The 18,114-nt window shown below is 43.2% G+C and overlaps 1 protein-coding gene across 1 annotated transcript; it reads left to right on the top strand.

Annotated features, from left to right (window-relative positions):
• The first annotated feature begins 99 nt into the window (after positions 1–99).
• Positions 100–17,594, top strand: LOC115416185 (protein MTSS 1-like). Its single transcript, XM_030129906.1, has 10 exons — positions 100–225; positions 6,747–6,838; positions 7,806–7,880; positions 8,002–8,013; positions 9,697–9,854; positions 10,850–10,957; positions 11,598–11,695; positions 13,374–13,593; positions 15,299–15,464; positions 16,833–17,594. The coding sequence occupies exons 1-10, from the start codon at positions 176–178 to the stop codon at positions 17,522–17,524; spliced, it is 1,671 nt and encodes a 556-aa protein (XP_029985766.1). The 5' UTR covers positions 100–175; the 3' UTR covers positions 17,525–17,594.
• The last annotated feature ends 520 nt before the right edge of the window (positions 17,595–18,114 follow it).

Genomic DNA, 18,114 nt, shown 5'->3' with positions numbered 1-18,114 from the left:
CTGAGCTGAGAGTGGGTCAGCTGGAAGGAAGGAAGGAAGGAAGGAAATAAATAAATGAAAATCATAATCATAATAATAATGTGTGTGTGTGTGTTCTTTGTGTATCTGTGTGTGTGTACTTTGTGTGTGTGCGTCCTCAGGTGGTACCAGGGACATCGGTTCTGCTCTCACCAGAATGTGTATGCGCCATCGCAGCATCGAGGCCAAACTGCGACACTTCTCCATGTGAGTACATCTGTGAACAGGTGGAGCGGCTGACCCCACGTCTCCACGGCAACCGCCTCCTCCTGGTTCCTCTGCTCACCTCCTGCCGCCACTCGTCCTTTTCCAGACCCTCTGTGTTCTTGTTTTCATCCCTGGACTCCTCCTCCTCCTCCTATGACTACTACTATATCTGTAGTTATATCCATGTCTATACCTATAGATATAGATGTAAATACTATATATATATATATATATATATATATATATATATATATATATATATATATATTATCTATACTATATCTACAGATGAAATGCATCTAATGAAATGATTCATGTTTGTTCACTGTTTATTTCCAGTGTTTTGCTCATTCTATTTTCTTTTTCTCTGTATTTGTTCAATTTTATGCCATATTTCAAGTTTTTTTTTTGGCATAAAATTGAACAAAAACTTGTAAAATAGGAATAAAATGAGCAAAATACATGTAGGAAGAGGAAAAAAATAACCTCAAAAACTTTGAAATATGGCATAAAATTGAGCAAAATACTGGAAATAAACAGTGAATGAACACTTGAGAGTTTAGAATTTTATTCCATGCATTTCATCTGTAGATATAGATATGGATGTACATATATATACAGATACAGATCATTTTTCAAGTTTTCATCCTCTTTATTTCCTGTATTTTGCTCATTTTCTCCTCATTTAACACATATTTGTTCACTTTTACACCATATTTCAAGGTTTTGTGGTTATTGTTTTCCTTCATTTTTCTAGTATTGTGCAGTTTATCCTCATTTTTCTAAAACATTTTCATTTTTTCATTTCTACATTCTTACTCAGTCAATGCTTTGGGTTTTTTTTTAGCATTAAATACAAAACATGTAATGAAATGACAAACTCTGCTCATTTTTACAGTATTTTGCTCACTTTCTCCTCATTTTATATGTATTTCTTCACTTTTACACCATATTTTAAGGTTTTTGGTTATTTTTTTCCTCATTTTTCTAGTATTTTGCACAATTTATCCTCATTTTGGTTAAAAATTTTCATTTTTTCAGTTTAAACACATTTTCATTTTAGATTTTAACTCAATCGATGCTTTTTGGGGTTTTTTAGGGTTAAAGACGAAACATGTAATGAAATGACAAACTCTGATCATTTTTACTGTATTTTGCTCGTGTTATTTTCAATTTTTCCTCATTTTACACACATTCGTTCACTGTTACACCATATTTCAAGGTTTTGTGTTTTTTTTTCCTAATTTTTCGGGTATTTCGTACAGTTTTTCCTCATTTTTATTCAAATGGTCGGTTTTCTTGGTTCAAACCCATTTTCAGTTGTTTCCTGGGTTTGTAACGCAGCGTGTGGTGGTGTCTGTGTTTCAGGGTGTTTCAGGACTGTCTGTTTCAGGGTGTTTCAGGACTGTCTGTGTTTCAGGGTGTTTGTGGACTGTCTGTTTCAGGGTGTTTCAGGACTGTCTGTTTCAGGGTGTTTCAGGACTGTCTGTTTCAGGGTGTTTCAGGACTGTCTGTTTCAGGGTGTTTCAGGACTGTCTGTGTTTCAGGGTGTTTGTGGACTGTCTGTTTCAGGGTGTTTCAGGACTGTCTGTTTCAGGGTGTTTCAGGACTGTCTGTTTCAGGGTGTTTCAGGACTGCCTGTTTCAGGGTGTTTGTGGACTGTCTGTTTCAGGGTGTTTGTGGACTGTCTGTTTCAGGGTGTTTCAGGACTGCCTGTTTCAGGGTTTTTGTGGACTGTCTGTTTCAGGGTGTTTCAGGACTGCCTGTTGCAGGGTTTTTGTGGACTGTCTGTTTCAGGGTGTTTCAGGACTGCCTGTTTCAGGGTGTTTGTGGACTGTCTGTTTCAGGGTGTTTGTGGACTGCCTGTTTCAGGGTGTTTGTGGACTGTCTGTTTCAGGGTGTTTGTGGACTGTCTGTTTCAGGGTGTTTCAGGACTGTCTGTTTCAGGGTGTTTGTGGACTGTCTGTTTCAGGGTGTTTCAGGACTGCCTGTTTCAGGGTGTTTGTGGACTGTCTGTTTCAGGGTGTTTCAGGACTGTCTGTTTCAGGGTGTTTGTGGACTGTCTGTTTCAGGGTGTTTCAGGACTGTCTGTTTCAGGGTGTTTCAGGACTGTCTGTTTCAGGGTGTTTGTGGACTGTGTGTTTCAGGGTGTTTTTGGACTGTCTGTTTCAGGGTGTTTGTGGACTGTCTGTTTCAGGGTGTTTGTGGACTGTCTGTTTCAGGGTGTTTCAGGACTGTCTGTTTCAGGGTGTTTGTGGACTGTCTGTTTCAGGGTGTTTCAGGACTGTCTGTTTCAGGGTGTTTGTGGACTGTCTGTTTCAGGGTGTTTGTGGACTGTCTGTTTCAGGGTGTTTCAGGACTGCCTGTTTCAGGGTGTTTGTGGACTGTCTGTTTCAGGGTGTTTCAGGACTGTCTGTTTCAGGGTGTTTGTGGACTGTCTGTTTCAGGGTGTTTCAGGACTGTCTGTTTCAGGGTGTTTCAGGACTGCCTGTTTCAGGGTGTTTCAGGACTGCCTGTTTCAGGGTGTTTGTGGACTGTCTGTTTCAGGGTGTTTCAGGACTGTCTGTTTCAGGGTGTTTGTGGACTGTCTGTTTCAGGGTGTTTGTGGACTGTCTTTTTCAGGGTGTTTGTGGACTGTCTGTTTCAAGGTGTTTCAGGACTGTCTGTTTCAGGGTGTTTCAGGACTGTCTGTTTCAGGGTGTTTCAGGAATGCCTGTTTCAGGGTGTTTGTGGACTGTCTGTTTCAGGGTGTTTGTGGACTGTCATTTTCAGGGTGTTTCAGGACTGCCTGTTTCAGGGTGTTTGTGGACTGTCTGTTTCAGGGTGTTTCAGGACTGCCTGTTTCAGGGTGTTTGTGGACTGTCTGTTTCAGGGTGTTTCAGGACTGCCTGTTTCAGGGTGTTTGTGGACTGTCTGTTTCAGGGTGTTTCAGGACTGTCTGTTTCAGGGTGTTTGTGGACTGTCTGTTTCAGGGTGTTTCAGGACTGCCTGTTTCAGGGTGTTTGTGGACTGTCTGTTTCAGGGTGTTTCAGGACTGCCTGTTTCAGGGTGTTTGTGGACTGTCTGTTTCAGGGTGTTTCAGGACTGTCTGTTTCAGGGTGTTTGTGGACTGTCTGTTTCAGGGTGTTTCAGGACTGTCTGTTTCAGGGTGTTTGTGGACTGTCTGTTTCAGGGTGTTTGTGGACTGTCTGTTTCAGGGTGTTTCAGGACTGCCTGTTTCAGGGTGTTTGTGGACTGTCTGTTTCAGGGTGTTTCAGGACTGCCTGTTTCAGGGTGTTTGTGGACTGTCTGTTTCAGGGTGTTTGTGGACTGTCTGTTTCAGGGTGTTTCAGGACTGCCTGTTTCAGGGTGTTTGTGGACTGTCTGTTTCAGGGTGTTTCAGGACTGTCTGTTTCAGGGTGTTTGTGGACTGTCTGTTTCAGGGTGTTTGTGGACTGTCTGTTTCAGGGTGTTTCAGGACTGTCTGTTTCAGGGTGTTTGTGGACTGTCTGTTTCAGGGTGTTTCAGGACTGTCTGTTTCAGGGTGTTTGTGGACTGTCTGTTTCAGGGTGTTTGTGGACTGTCTGTTTCAGGGTGTTTCAGGACTGCCTGTTTCAGGGTGTTTGTGGACTGTCTGTTTCAGGGTGTTTCAGGACTGTCTGTTTCAGGGTGTTTGTGGACTGTCTGTTTCAGGGTGTTTCAGGACTGCCTGTTTCAGGGTGTTTCAGGACTGCCTGTTTCAGGGTGTTTGTGGACTGTCTGTTTCAGGGTGTTTCAGGACTGTCTGTTTCAGGGTGTTTGTGGACTGTCTGTTTCAGGGTGTTTGTGGACTGTCTTTTTCAGGGTGTTTGTGGACTGTCTGTTTCAAGGTGTTTCAGGACTGTCTGTTTCAGGGTGTTTCAGGACTGTCTGTTTCAGGGTGTTTCAGGACTGCCTGTTTCAGGGTGTTTGTGGACTGTCTGTTTCAGGGTGTTTGTGGACTGTCATTTTCAGGGTGTTTCAGGACTGCCTGTTTCAGGGTGTTTGTGGACTGTCTGTTTCAGGGTGTTTCAGGACTGCCTGTTTCAGGGTGTTTGTGGACTGTCTGTTTCAGGGTGTTTCAGGACTACCTGTTTCAGGGTGTTTGTGGACTGTCTGTTTCAGGGTGTTTCAGGACTGTCTGTTTCAGGGTGTTTGTGGACTGTCTGTTTCAGGGTGTTTGTGGACTGTCTGTTTCAGGGTGTTTCAGGACTGCCTGTTTCAGGGTGTTTGTGGACTGTCTGTTTCAGGGTGTTTCAGGACTGCCTGTTTCAGGGTGTTTGTGGACTGTCTGTTTCAGGGTGTTTCAGGACTGTCTGTTTCAGGGTGTTTGTGGACTGTCTGTTTCAGGGTGTTTCAGGACTGTCTGTTTCAGGGTGTTTGTGGACTGTCTGTTTCAGGGTGTTTGTGGACTGTCTGTTTCAGGGTGTTTCAGGACTGCCTGTTTCAGGGTGTTTGTGGACTGTCTGTTTCAGGGTGTTTCAGGACTGCCTGTTTCAGGGTGTTTGTGGACTGTCTGTTTCAGGGTGTTTGTGGACTGTCTGTTTCAGGGTGTTTCAGGACTGCCTGTTTCAGGGTGTTTGTGGACTGTCTGTTTCAGGGTGTTTCAGGACTGTCTGTTTCAGGGTGTTTGTGGACTGTCTGTTTCAGGGTGTTTGTGGACTGTCTGTTTCAGGGTGTTTCAGGACTGCCTGTTTCAGGGTGTTTGTGGACTGTCTGTTTCAGGGTGTTTGTGGACTATCTGTTTCAAGGTGTTTGTGGACTGTCTGTTTCAGGGTGTTTCAGGACTGCCTGTTTCAGGGTGTTTGTGGACTGTCTGTTTCAGGGTGTTTCAGGACCTTCTGTTTCAGGGTGTTTCAGGACTGCCTGTTTCAGGGTGTTTGTGGACTGTCTTTTACAGGGTGTTTCAGGACTGCCTGTTTCAGGGTGTTTGTGGACTGTCTGTTTCAGGGTGTTTGTGGACTGTCTGTTTCAGGGTGTTTGTGGACTGTCTGTTTCAGGGTGTTTCAGGACTGCCTGTTTCAGGGTGTTTGTGGACACTCTGTTTCAGGGTGTTTCAGGACTGTCTGTTTCAGGGTTTTTGTGGACTGTCTGTTTCAGGGTGTTTGTGGACTGTCTGTTTCAGGGTGTTTCAGGACTGCCTGTTTCAGGGTGTTTGTGGACTGTCTGTTTCAGGGTGTTTCAGGACTGTCTGTTTCAGGGTGTTTGTGGACTGTCTGTTTCAGGGTGTTTGTGGACTGTCTGTTTCAGGGTGTTTGTGGACTGTCTGTTTCAGGGTGTTTCAGGACTGCCTGTTTCAGGGTGTTTGTGGACTGTCTGTTTCAGGGTGTTTCAGGACTGCCTTTTTCAGGGTGTTTGTGGACTGTCTGTTTCAGGGTGTTTGTGGACTGTCTGTTTCAGGGTGTTTCAGGACTGCCTGTTTCAGGGTGTTTGTGGACTGTCTGTTTCAGGGTGTTTCAGGACTGTCTGTTTCAGGGTGTTTGTGGACTGTCTGTTTCAGGGATTTTGTGGACTGTCTGTTTCAGGGTGTTTGTGGACTGTCTGTTTCAGGGTGTTTGTGGACTGTCTGTTTCAGGGTGTTTCAGGACTGTCTGTTTCAGGGTGTTTGTGGACTGTCTGTTTCAGGGTGTTTCAGGACTGCCTGTTTCAGGGTGTTTGTGGACTGTCTGTTTCAGGGTGTTTGTGGACTGTCTGTTTCAGGGTGTTTCAGGACTGCCTGTTTCAGGGTGTTTGTGGACACTCTGTTTCAGGGTGTTTCAGGACTGTCTGTTTCAGGGTTTTTGTGGACTGTCTGTTTCAGGGTGTTTGTGGACTGTCTGTTTCAGGGTGTTTCAGGACTGCCTGTTTCAGGGTGTTTGTGGACTGTCTGTTTCAGGGTGTTTCAGGACTGTCTGTTTCAGGGTGTTTGTGGACTGTCTGTTTCAGGGTGTTTGTGGACTGTCTGTTTCAGGGTGTTTGTGGACTGTCTGTTTCAGGGTGTTTCAGGACTGCCTGTTTCAGGGTGTTTGTGGACTGTCTGTTTCAGGGTGTTTCAGGACTGCCTTTTTCAGGGTGTTTGTGGACTGTCTGTTTCAGGGTGTTTGTGGACTGTCTGTTTCAGGGTGTTTCAGGACTGCCTGTTTCAGGGTGTTTGTGGACTGTCTGTTTCAGGGTGTTTCAGGACTGTCTGTTTCAGGGTGTTGTGGACTGTCTGTTTCAGGGATTTTGTGGACTGTCTGTTTCAGGGTGTTTGTGGACTGTCTGTTTCAGGGTGTTTGTGGACTGTCTGTTTCAGGGTGTTTCAGGACTGTCTGTTTCAGGGTGTTTGTGGACTGTCTGTTTCAGGGTGTTTCAGGACTGCCTGTTTCAGGGTGTTTGTGGACTGTCTGTTTCAGGGTGTTTGTGGACTGTCTGTTTCAGGGTGTTTCAGGACCTTCTGTTTCAGGGTGTTTGTGGACTGTCTGTTTCAGGGTGTTTGTGGACTGTCTGTTTCAGGGTGTTTCAGGACTGTCTGTTTCAGGGTGTTTGTGGACTGTCTGTTTCAGGGTGTTTCAGGACTGCCTGATCAGCCCTCTGCAGGAGCAGATGGAGGAGTGGAAGCGGGTGTCCAGCGCTCTGGACAAAGACCACGCCAAAGGTAGGAAACACGGCGACACCAGCGTCTGTGACGGAACAACCACAGCCACGAAGACTGAGGTCCACTGAGCATGTGCAGACTGAGGATGTCATGAGGCAGAGATGAGAAAATCAGCCACAAAATGAACCAGAACCACCCATACAATCACAGAAATAAGTGAAAAAAACAAAACATAATGAATAAAAACTCAATAACAATAATCAGTAAATGGAAGAAAATAATCAACTAGTTTAACAACAAATTCAAAAACAAATAAAAATGAGCACAAATGAAGAAAATAATCAACAAAATGAACAAAAACTATCAATACAATAAGAAAAATAACTGGAAAAAAAAAAACATAATGAGCAAAATAAACTGAATAAAAATAATCAGTAAAATGAAGAAAATATTCATTTAATTTAACAAGAAATGAACTAAATAATTTAAAAAATGAATAGAAATGAGCAAAAATAAAGAAAATAATCAACAAAATGAACCAGAACTATCAATACAATAAGAAAAATAAGTGACAATTATAAAAGAAAATTAAATAAATAAACATCATTAGTTTCTTGTTAAATTAGTTTAGCATTTTCTTCATTTTACTGATTATTGTTTCTTATTTTATTAAGTTTTTTTTTATTATTTAACCTTTTTTGTGTTTTTTTTGGGTTGTTTTTGTCATTGCATTGATAATTTTGTTCATTTTTTTTTTACCATTTATTTTACAAATTTTGCTTTTTTTTGTTTCTTCATTTTCTTCCTTTTACTGATGATTGTTACTTATTTAGTTTAGTTTTTTTTTTTCATTATTTAACCTTTTTCCTTTTTTTTTCTTTTTGTCATTGCATTGATCATTTTGGTCCTTTTTTCCATGTTTTTTAGTAACTTTTGAGGACTTTCTTAAATTTTCTTGGTTTTCTTTGTTTTTCCTCCTGGTTTGACGGTTTTTTTTTCGTTCTTTTTCTTCTTCTTTTTCATCCAGAATATAAAAAAGCTCGTCAGGACATTAAGAAGCGTTCCTCAGATACGCTGAAGCTGCAGAAAAAGGCAAAGAAAGGTTTGGTTTTAATGCGACTTATTCCATTTTCCACCTGTTGAGACCAAATATGGACGTTAACATGTGACCTGTTGGCTCTTCTGCTTCTCCATGCCGTCCCATGATGCTTTGCTCTGCTCAGCTGATATGTTCGGTGAGTTTGACACCAAATCTGTCCTCTTTTTTCCATGTTTTTTGTGAATAAAAGCAGTTTTTTATGCATTTGTATTTATTTTCTGATGATGCACAGTCCATTTTTTATACACGATGTGAGCTGAAGTTTCATTATTATTGAATTTTATGCCATGTTTTAGGGGTTTTTGGATTATTTTATTCCTGTTCTTACAAGTATTTTTCACATTTTCTCATTTTTCAAGAGTTTTTCTCATTTTAGACTCAAATATTTTTTTCCCCCCAATTTTATGCCATATTTCAGTTTTTTTTTTTTTTTCTTTCCTCTTACATGTGTTTTTCTCATTTTACTCAAAATTTTCAAGAATTTTGCTCATTTTATTCTCATTTTACAAGTGTTTGTTCAATTTTATGCCATATTTCAGAGTTTTTTTTGGTTATTTCTTTCTTCTTACAAGTATTTTTCTCATTTTTGTCTCATTTTTAAAGATTTTTGCTTAATTTTATGCCACATTTCATATTCTTTTGTTTTTTTTCCCCTGTTCTTACAAGTATTTTTTCTCATTTTATTCTCATTTTACAAGTTTTTTTTTTTTTTTTTTTTTTCCAATTTTATGCCATATTTCAGACTTTTTGGGGTAATTTTTTTCCTCTTCTTCTTACAAGTATTTTTCTCATTCTATTCTCATTTTTAGAGAATTTTGCTCATTTTATTCTCATCTCACAAGTTTTTGTGAAATTTTATGCCATATTTCGGGTTTTTGTTGTTGTTGTTGTTGTTGTTTTTTCCCCCTGTTCTTACAATTATATTTTTCTCATTCTATTCTCATTTTTCAAGAATTTTGCTCATTTTATTCTCATTTTACAAGTTTTTGTTCAATTTTATGCCATATTTCAAGGTTTTTTCCTCATTTTACAAGTATTCACAGACTAAACACATCTAATGAAATGATAAACTCTGCTCATTTTCAAGTATTTCTTCACTGTTTTTTTTTTTTTCCAGTATTTTGCTCATTTTATTCTCATGTTTCAAGTATTTTGATAATTTTCTTTTAGTTTTACATGGATTTGCTCAGTTTTTATATGAAAGTGGTCTGGGTCAGATTTAGGGACCACGTATGAAAGTGGTCTGGGTCAGATTTAGGGACCACATATGAAAGTGGTCTGGGTCAGATTTAGGACCACATATGAAAGTGGTCTGGCTCAGATTTAGGACCACATATGAAAGTGGTCTGGGTCAGATTTAGGACCACATATGAAAGTGGTCTGGGTCAGATTTAGGACCACATATGAAAGTGGTCTGGATCAGATTTAGGACCACATATGAAAGTGGTCTGGCTCAGATTTAGGACCACATATGAAAGTGGTCTGGCTCAGATTTAGGACCACATATGAAAGTGGTCTGGCTCAGATTTAGGACCACATATGAAAGTGGTCTGGGTCAGATTTAGGACCACATATGAAAGTGGTCTGGGTCAGATTTAGGACCACATATGAAAGTGGTCTGGCTCAGATTTAGGACCACATATGAAAGTGGTCTGGCTCAGATTTAGGACCACATATGAAAGTGGTCTGGCTCAGATTTAGGACCACATATGAAAGTGGTCTGGCCAGTCCTTCCTGTCTGAGCTCCAGTCCTTCCTGTGTGGTTGATGTTGTGTACCTGTTGTGTGTTTGTGTTGACCGTGCGTTGTGTTGCGTCCAGGCCGTGGTGACCTCCAGCCCCAGCTGGACAGCGCCATGCAGGACGTCAGTGACAAATACCTGCTGTTGGAGGAGACAGAGAAGGTGGCGGTGAGAAAGGCACTGGTGGAGGAGAGGAGTCGCTTCTGCTGCTTCGTGTCCATGATGAAGCCGGTGGTGGTCAGTTCAACCTTTAACACCCAGGGTGCATCTGGTCTACACATGTTCTCCACATGTTCTCCTGTATGTTCTCCGCATGTTCTCCACATGTTCTCCTGTATGTTCTCCAAATGTTCTCCACATGTTCTCCTGTATGTTCTCCACATGTTCTCCTGTATGTTCTCCGCATGTTCTCCTGTATGTTCTCCACATGTTCTCCTGTATGTTCTCCACATGTTCTCCTGTATGTTCTCCGCATGTTCTCCACATGTTCTCCTGTATGTTCTCCACATGTTCTCCTGTATGTTCTCCACATGTTCTCTTGTATGTTCTCCACATGTTCTCCTGTATGTTCTCCACATGTTCTCCCGTATGTTCTCCACATGTTCTCTTGTATGTTCATGACTGTGGTTGGTTTAGTTCCCACACAGCAGACACTGGAGCGTCACACACACACTGACACCCAGTGGATGAATCTGGAAGTGCATGTTTTATTTACAGGCCGTCAAAGTCATGTCAGTTCAGGTTCCACATTCAGCCCAAAATGATCTGCAGGAAAATAAGAACAGAATAACCCATACGTTTAAAAGGAAAAAGAAAAAAATAAGAATAACCCATAAGTTAAAAAAAGGAAAAAAATAAGAATAACCTATAAGTTTAAAAAAAACCTATAAGTTTTAAAAAAAAGAATAATCTATAATTTAAAAAAAGAATCAATAAATAACCTATAAGTAGAAAAAATCTACAAGTTAAAAAAAAAACTAAATGTTTTTAAAAAAGAATAACCTATAAGTTAAAAAAAATCTATAAGTAAAACAAAGAATAATTAACTTAAGTTTAAAAAAAACCTCTAAATTCTTCTTCTTCTTCTTCTTCTTCTTCTTCTTCTTCTTCTTATTATTATTATTATTATTATTATTATTATTATCATCAGACTAAACCCGATCAGACTCAGGTGAATGAACCTCTGTTTGGGTCTGAGTCCTGAACTGGTTCTGGTTCTGGTTCTGTTTCAGGAGGAGGAGATGACCCTTCTGGGGGAGATCACCCACCTGCAGACCCTGACCGAGGACCTGAAGACCCTGACCATGGACCCCCATAAGCTGCCCCCCTCCAGTGAACAGGTGCCCACGCTCCCTCTGGGTTCAGTGCACTTCTTAACCCTTTCATGCACAGTGGTCCTCCAGTGGACGGTTCTTCTAAACTGTTGCATATTCATGGGTTTGGTCGTTTTAGTTCCGTATCAGCCGACACATGCATCATCCCAAACACTGACATTCAGACCAGGACTGGAACTGTACTGTTCTAGATCAACCTGATCTGCACTGACATGTCTGAGTGGAAATCAGTTGTTAATTGTTAGACTTTTTTTTTGCATATTATCTCCATGAAGTGAGTAATAACTAACATTAGAATATGTTCAAATGTGAGAAAACATCAGATTAGCAGCATTAAAAATGTTTGTATTTCATTGTTTTCATATCACTTTCTGATACTGGGCTTTAAACACGTTTCTTTACTTCAAAAATATAATGCACAAACATTTTTCTAACTCAATGAAAAAAAAACAAAAAAAACTCAAGTGCATTGTTCTTTTTAGGCCCAAGGAGGAATAAAAACACTCAAGAAAAAAATGTGACTAAACTTTTCATAATTCATGCATGAAAGGGTTAAAGGGTCAACGTGGATCAAAGCGTCCAAACTGGACTCCTTTGACTTCCTGGATGTGTCTGTCTTCCTTCTCATTGGTCGGTTTGTCGTCAGGTGATCGTGGACCTCAAGGGTTCCGACTGCGCCTGGTCCTACCAAACCCCGCCCTCCTCCCCCAGCACCACCGTATCCAGGAAGTCCAGCATGTGCAGGTGGGTTACCACGGCAACAGCAGCTCTGGCTCCTGTTACTGTGTTTGCTGCTGCCTCCTGGTGGTGGAAACTGGAACTGCAGCTTCATTTGTCAACCTTTACCTGGAACCAGGGCTTAAAGCACAGGGGTCAAACATGCGGCCCGGGGGCCAAATGCAGCCCACCTAAGGGTCCGATCCGGCCCATGGGATGAATTTGTGAAATGCAAAAATTACACTGAAGATATGAACAATCAATGGCGTCAAATCATTTTAATTCAGGTTCCACGTACAGAACAATATGACCTTAAGTGGGTCAGAACCAGCCAAATACTGTTATAATAACTTATAAATAATGACAACTACAAATCTTCTCTTTGTTTTAGTGTAAAAAAGTAAAATTACATGAAAATGTTTACATTTACAAACTATCCTTTTACAAAAAATGTGAATAACCTGAACATGAACAACCTGAAAATGTCCAAGGAGAAGCACAGTACCTGCAGTTTGACCAAAATTCTACCTGTTACTAAATGTTTAGTGTATTTGTAGTTGTAATGTCAGTTGTAACACATGTGTAAATGATAAACTGACAAACTGAGGCAGAATATTAGTAAAATTACACTTGTTTTTCTTAAGACATTTCAAGTTGTTCATGTTTTTCAGATTTTTATGGAAACTTTGTAGATGTAAACATTAGTACTTCCACCAGGAGGTACTGGGATCGCTTTGCTTTGTGTGTTTGTTTGTTTGTTAGCAAGATAACTCAAAAAGTTATGGATGGATTTTCATTAAATTTTCAGTAAATGTTGATACTGGCACAAGGAAGAAATGATTACATTTTGGTTGTGATGGGGGGGGGGGGGGGGGCAGTGATCTGCCTTGGCGGAGGTGTGCGCTCTCTGATTTCTTTTCTTGTTGTTATATAAATGTACGTTCTTGGCTGTTATTATTTGACTGGTCCGGCCCACTGCAGATCATATTCGGGGGAATGTGGAACTGAACTAACATGAATTTGACAGCCCTGGGTCCAAGGGTTCATTTGTTTGTATTTTATTTGACCTTTATTGAAGCAGACTCCTCCAGCTTCGACCTGATGTTTATGGTCCTGTTGGACAAGCTGCTGCTGTTGATGCATTTGTGGATTATTTTCTTGATTCATCAATAGATTTTGGAGCAAAAAAAGTGAAAATGTGAATAATTATCATCGTGTTTAGTCACGACCACAAAGATGATCCTTTTAACGTTGTAGAGGAGATGCTATACAGAAAACACAGCTTCTACACAGACTGAGGTCATTTATATGAAACCATCCTCTGATCACCTCCTGTATTTTCAGGTGGTCACCAACAGGCTCCAAAAAGGACTTTTTTGTAAGACTATAGTATGACAAACAAACAAACAAACAAACCAACCAACCCTGATGAAACCCCACCCTCTGCCGTTCCCTGGTAAACATAAAAATAAAAACATAAACCAAATAAAAACAACAGTAATAAAAACTGAATAAAAGACAATGTTTAAAAAACAGTTTAAAGTGGACAGTGTTCTGTGTCTGGTACTGGAGGACCAGGGTTATTGAGTGGGGTTCATATATGGTCATTGTGGGCGTGGTTTGGTCTGTGGCTGTGGGCGGTGCTTCCTCTGGTCGTCTCTGCGGTGGAACTGACTCCGCCCCCTTTGGCATCCTCTCTTTACAGCAGTCTGAACAGCGTGAACAGCAGCGACTCCCGCTCCAGCGGCTCCCACTGCCACTCCCCTGGCTCCTCCCACTTCAGGTACTGCGCCTCCTCCTCCTCCTCCTCCTCGGCTCCTCCTCAGCACACGCCCCCTCGCCTCTCCTCCGTCTCCTCCCACGACTCGGGTTTCACCTCCCAGGACGCCTTCCAGTCCAAGTCCCCGTCACCCATGCCCCCAGAGGTGAGGACACGCCCCCCCCCCCACACACACACACCCACACACACACTCACTCACCCTATAACTTCCCCTCCTCCTCCTCCTCCTCCTCCTCTTCCTCCTCTTTTATTTCAGTTTTCTTTTTTTTTTTTCTGATCACACAAATCAGTCGACCTGTGTTTTGGTTCAAGCTTTGTCCTCATTGGTCGGTCCTCTGGTCACATGACCAGCTCTGGGTTTATGTCCACATTCATGTTCCTTCGGTTCCACATTCATTCCAATCAGATCCAAAAAAATCACCAACAAATAATGAAAACCACAACATGTGATCTGTTTTACTGCAAATACGTCCAAGTAAATGATGCACATGTTTACATTTAAAACTGTGAATGAACTGACAGGAGACTTTAGATGGTCTGGGTGGGTCTGGTTCAGGGTTGGGTTCAGGTTTTGGGTCCAGGTTTGGGTCCAGGGTCAGGTTCAGGCTTTGGTTCAGGGTTGTGTCCAGGGTTGGGTTCAGGGTCTGGTTCAGGGTCTGGTTCAGGCTTTGGTTCAGGGTTGTGTCCAGGGTCGTGTTCAGGGTCTGGTTCAGGGTTTGGTCCAAGGTTGTGTCCAGGGTTGGGTTCAGGGTCTGGTTCAGGGTCTGGTTCAGGGTTTGGTTCAGGGTCTGGTTCAGGTTTTGGGTCCAGGTTTGGGTCCAGGGTCAGGTTCAGGGTCTGGCTCAGGGTTGGGTTCAGGGTCTGGTTCAGGGTTTGGTCCAGGGTTGGGTTCAGGGTCTGGTTCAGGGTCTGGTTCAGGGTTTGGTTCAGGGTTTGGTTCAGGGTCTGGTTCAGGTTTTGGGTCCAGGTTTGGGTCCAGGGTCAGGTTCAGGGTCTGGCTCAGGGTTGGGTTCAGGGTCTGGTTCAGGGTTTGGTCCAGGGTTGGGTTCAGGGTCTGGTTCAGGGTCTGGTTCAGGGTTTGGTTCAGGGTCTGGTTCAGGTTTTGGGTCCAGGTTTGGGTCCAGGGTCAGGTTCAGGGTCTGGCTCAGGGTTGGGTTCAGGGTCTGGTTCAGGGTTTGGTCCAGGGTCGTGTTCAGGGTCTGGTTCAGGGTTTGGTCCAGGGTTGGGTCCAGGGTTGGATTCAGGGTCAGGTTCAGGGTTAGATTCAGGGTTGGGTTCAGGGTCTGGTTCAGGTTTTGGGTCGAGGTTTGGGTCCAGGGTCAGGTTCAGGGTCTGGCTCAGGGTTGGGTTCAGGGTCTGGTTCAGCGACGGGTTCAGGGTCTGGTTCAGGGTCGGGTTCAGGGTTGGGTTCAGGGTCTGGTTCAGGGTCTGGTTCAGGGTCGGGTTCAGGGTCGGGTTCAGGGTTTGGTTGAGGGTCTGGTTCAGGGTCTGGTTCATCACTCACCTGATGCAGGAGGTCCTTAACTCTGGGGTTCTGTGCAGGACTGGGCCAAACCGGGTCCATATGACCAGCCTGGGGTCAGCGCCAGGAAGAGGAGCAAGGTCAGGAGAGACACTACAGATCCCAGCAGCCACCAGGGCAGTGATGTCACCACGGCGGGGGAGGAGCCATGTAAAGGCAGCCATGAGGGGGCGTCGCCCAGGGTCAGATTACATCAGCTGATGTTTATAATCAAAACTAAATGAACCACGTCCTTCATCCGTTCATCCACTCATCTGCTGTTCTTTATTATTAAATTGTGACTGACCCGGTCCAGACTCAGAACCTGGTTGCTGTTTGTGTTGTTCAGGTTCTGCAGGAGGACCAGGACCCCCACGAGGACCTGGTCCGAGCCCTGACCCGGGGCCTCCAGCTGGACCTTCACGGGTCCAGCAGGGACTCGGTCCAGGGCTCCAGTGGATACAACAGCCAGACCAACACCCCCTGCTGTTCAGAGGACGCCATTACAGCCCAGGGTACGGAACCGACACACATACACCTGTTCATGTGTTCATCTGTTCATGTGTTCATCTGTTCATGTGTTCATGTGTTCATCTGTTCATGTGTTCATTTGTTCATGTGTTCATCTGTTCATGTGTTCATCTGTTCATGTATTTATCTGTTCATCTGTTCATGTGTTTATCTGTTCAGCTGTTCATCTGTTCATGTGTTCATCTGTTCATGTATTTATCTGTTCATGTGTTCATGTGTTCATCTGTTCATGTGTTTATCTGTTCAGCTGTTCATGTGTTCATCTGTTCATGTGTTCATGTATTTATCTGTTCATATGTTCATCTGTTCGTGTATTTATCTGTTCAGCTGTTCATCTATTCATCTGTTCATGTATTTATCTGTTCAGCTGTTCATGTGTTCATCTGTTCATGTGTTCATGTATTTATCTGTTCATATGTTCATCTGTTCATCTGTTCGTGTATTTATCTGTTCAGCTGTTCATCTGTTCATCTGTTCATGTATTTATCTGTTCAGCTGTTCATGTGTTCATCTGTTCATGTGTTTATCTGTTCAGCTGTTCAGCTGTTCATCTGTTCATGTATTTATCTGTTCATGTGTTCATCTGTTCATGTGTTCATCTGTTCATGTATTTATCTGTTCAGCTGTTCATGTGTTCATGTGTTCATATGTTCATGTATTTATCTGTTCATGTGTTTATCTGTTCAGCTGTTCATGTGTTCATCTGTTCATGTGTTCATGTATTTATCTGTTCATATGTTCATCTGTTCATGTATTTATCTGTTCAGCTGTTCATGTGTTCATCTGTTCATGTATTTATCTGTTCATCTGTTCATGTATTTATCTGTTCATGTGTTCATGTGTTCATGTGTTTATCTGTTCAGCTGTTCATGTGTTCATCTGTTCATGTGTTTATCTGTTCAGCTGTTCATGTGTTCATCTGTTCATGTGTTCATCTGTTCATGCGTTCATGTATTTATCTGTTCATATGTTCATCTGTTCATGTATTTATCTGTTCAGCTGTTCATGTGTTCATCTGTTCATGTATTTATCTGTTCATGTGTTCATCTGTTCATGTGTTCATGTGCTCATGTGTTCATCTGTTCATGTATTTATCTGTTCATGTGTTCATGTGTTCATCTGTTCATGTATTTATCTGTTCATGTGTTCATGTGTTCATCTGTTCATGTATTTATCTGTTCAGCTGTTCATGTGTTCATCTGTTCATGTGCTCATGTGTTCATCTGTTCATGTGTTCATCTGTTCATGTGTTCATTCATTCATTTGTTCATTTATTCCTACATCCATTCCTTCATCTATCCATTCATCCGTTCATCCATTCATCCTGGTCTGACTGTTTTTCTCCTCCTCAGTGTCAGACTGTGATTACTTCTCCGTGGGATCTGAACAGGACAGTGATCACCATCTTCATCATCATCATCATCTTCATCATCAGTTTTCGTCAGACTATGACAAATCGTCCACGACGCCGCGGAACAGTGACATCACCCAGTCGTACCGCCGTATGTTCCCGTCCAAACGCCCCACGCCTGCCGCCGGCCCGCCATCCAACTCGTCGGCCGCCGTCACTCCTGGAGTCGCCACCATCCGACGGACTCCGTCGTCCAAACCCCACCTGCGGCGTCCGTCCGGGGGCGTCGGCCTGGGCCCCATCCCCATTAAACCCCCCATGATCCCGGTCAAGACCCCCACGGTGCCTGAGCTCCTCGGTGGTGGAGGGGGTGGGGCCGGGGGCGGCGGCTTCCCCGGCAGGGCGGCGTCAGAGGACTGCGCCGCACCGCGATCCCCGCTTAGCCTGATGACCGTGCCTCTGTCGCCACTGAGCGGGTCCTGGGAGGGCCAGCAGGGCGAGGGTCCGGACCCGCCCACACCGCCGCCGCCGCAGCCCAGTGGGCGGGCATCGGAGCGGGAGCGCAGGCCCCTCCCCGAGCTCCTGGAGGAGGTGGAGTACGGAGAGGCCGAGGACTATCTGGTGACCATCCGACGAGGCGTCAAACTGAAGAAGACGGCGACCGACGACCGCTCGGCACCGAGTATCCACTGAAACAGGAAGTCAGAAAAGGTGGAGGGGGAGGGGTCAAACGGCAGCCAATCAGAAAAGAAGGAAATATGACGTGAAAAGAAAAGAAGGCGGAACTTTCTCTGAGTCAGACGAGCGTCGGCGTCCGAGTTCGTCATGAAACATCAGAACAGAAACTTTACATTTTGACCAAAAAGAACAAAATGTAAATGCGACAAATTTCAATACATATTTAATACGTTTTTCTGTCAAAATCCTTTTTTTTCACTCACGAACATTCGTTGTCTGTGATTCGGAAAAACGTTGACACGTTTCCACTGAAATTACCGGCGTAAAAAAACTTCCCCCTCGACCCCGAACTTTCCTTGAAATAACTTCCTACTGGGGGGCGGACTTTTCCGATTCCTGAATTCATATGGGCGGGGCTATATGCTGAAGAGCTCCGATTGGTTTAATCCAGCGGCATCTTTTCTGTTCAGATCACATGGTTTTATTTATTATGACGTATGCTGGCGTGTTGTATCGGTGTTCATAGCATTATCACGCTTGTTTGGCCTTTAGCTTCTTCTGTTAGCCCCGCCTACTGGACTGTTCTTTTGTTAGCTCCGCCTACT

The sequence above is a fragment of the Sphaeramia orbicularis genome, unplaced genomic scaffold, assembly GCF_902148855.1.
Source record: "Sphaeramia orbicularis unplaced genomic scaffold, fSphaOr1.1, whole genome shotgun sequence".
In the NCBI taxonomy this organism is placed as follows: domain Eukaryota; kingdom Metazoa; phylum Chordata; class Actinopteri; order Kurtiformes; family Apogonidae; genus Sphaeramia; species Sphaeramia orbicularis.
The sequence above is the reverse complement of the archived record's forward strand: the minus strand, read 5'-3'. Positions and strand labels throughout refer to the sequence as shown.

Excerpts from the sequence above, each read along its gene's own strand:
- LOC115416185 (XM_030129906.1), top strand. The coding sequence starts at position 176 with ATGTGTATGCGCCATCGCAGCATCGAGGCCAAACTGCGACACTTCTCC. Across the intron at positions 6,839-7,805 it reads GGACAAAGACCACGCCAAAG|AATATAAAAAAGCTCGTCAG; the intron begins GTAGGAAACACG and ends TTTTTCATCCAG. Across the intron at positions 13,594-15,298 it reads CGTCACCCATGCCCCCAGAG|GTTCTGCAGGAGGACCAGGA; the intron begins GTGAGGACACGC and ends TGTGTTGTTCAG.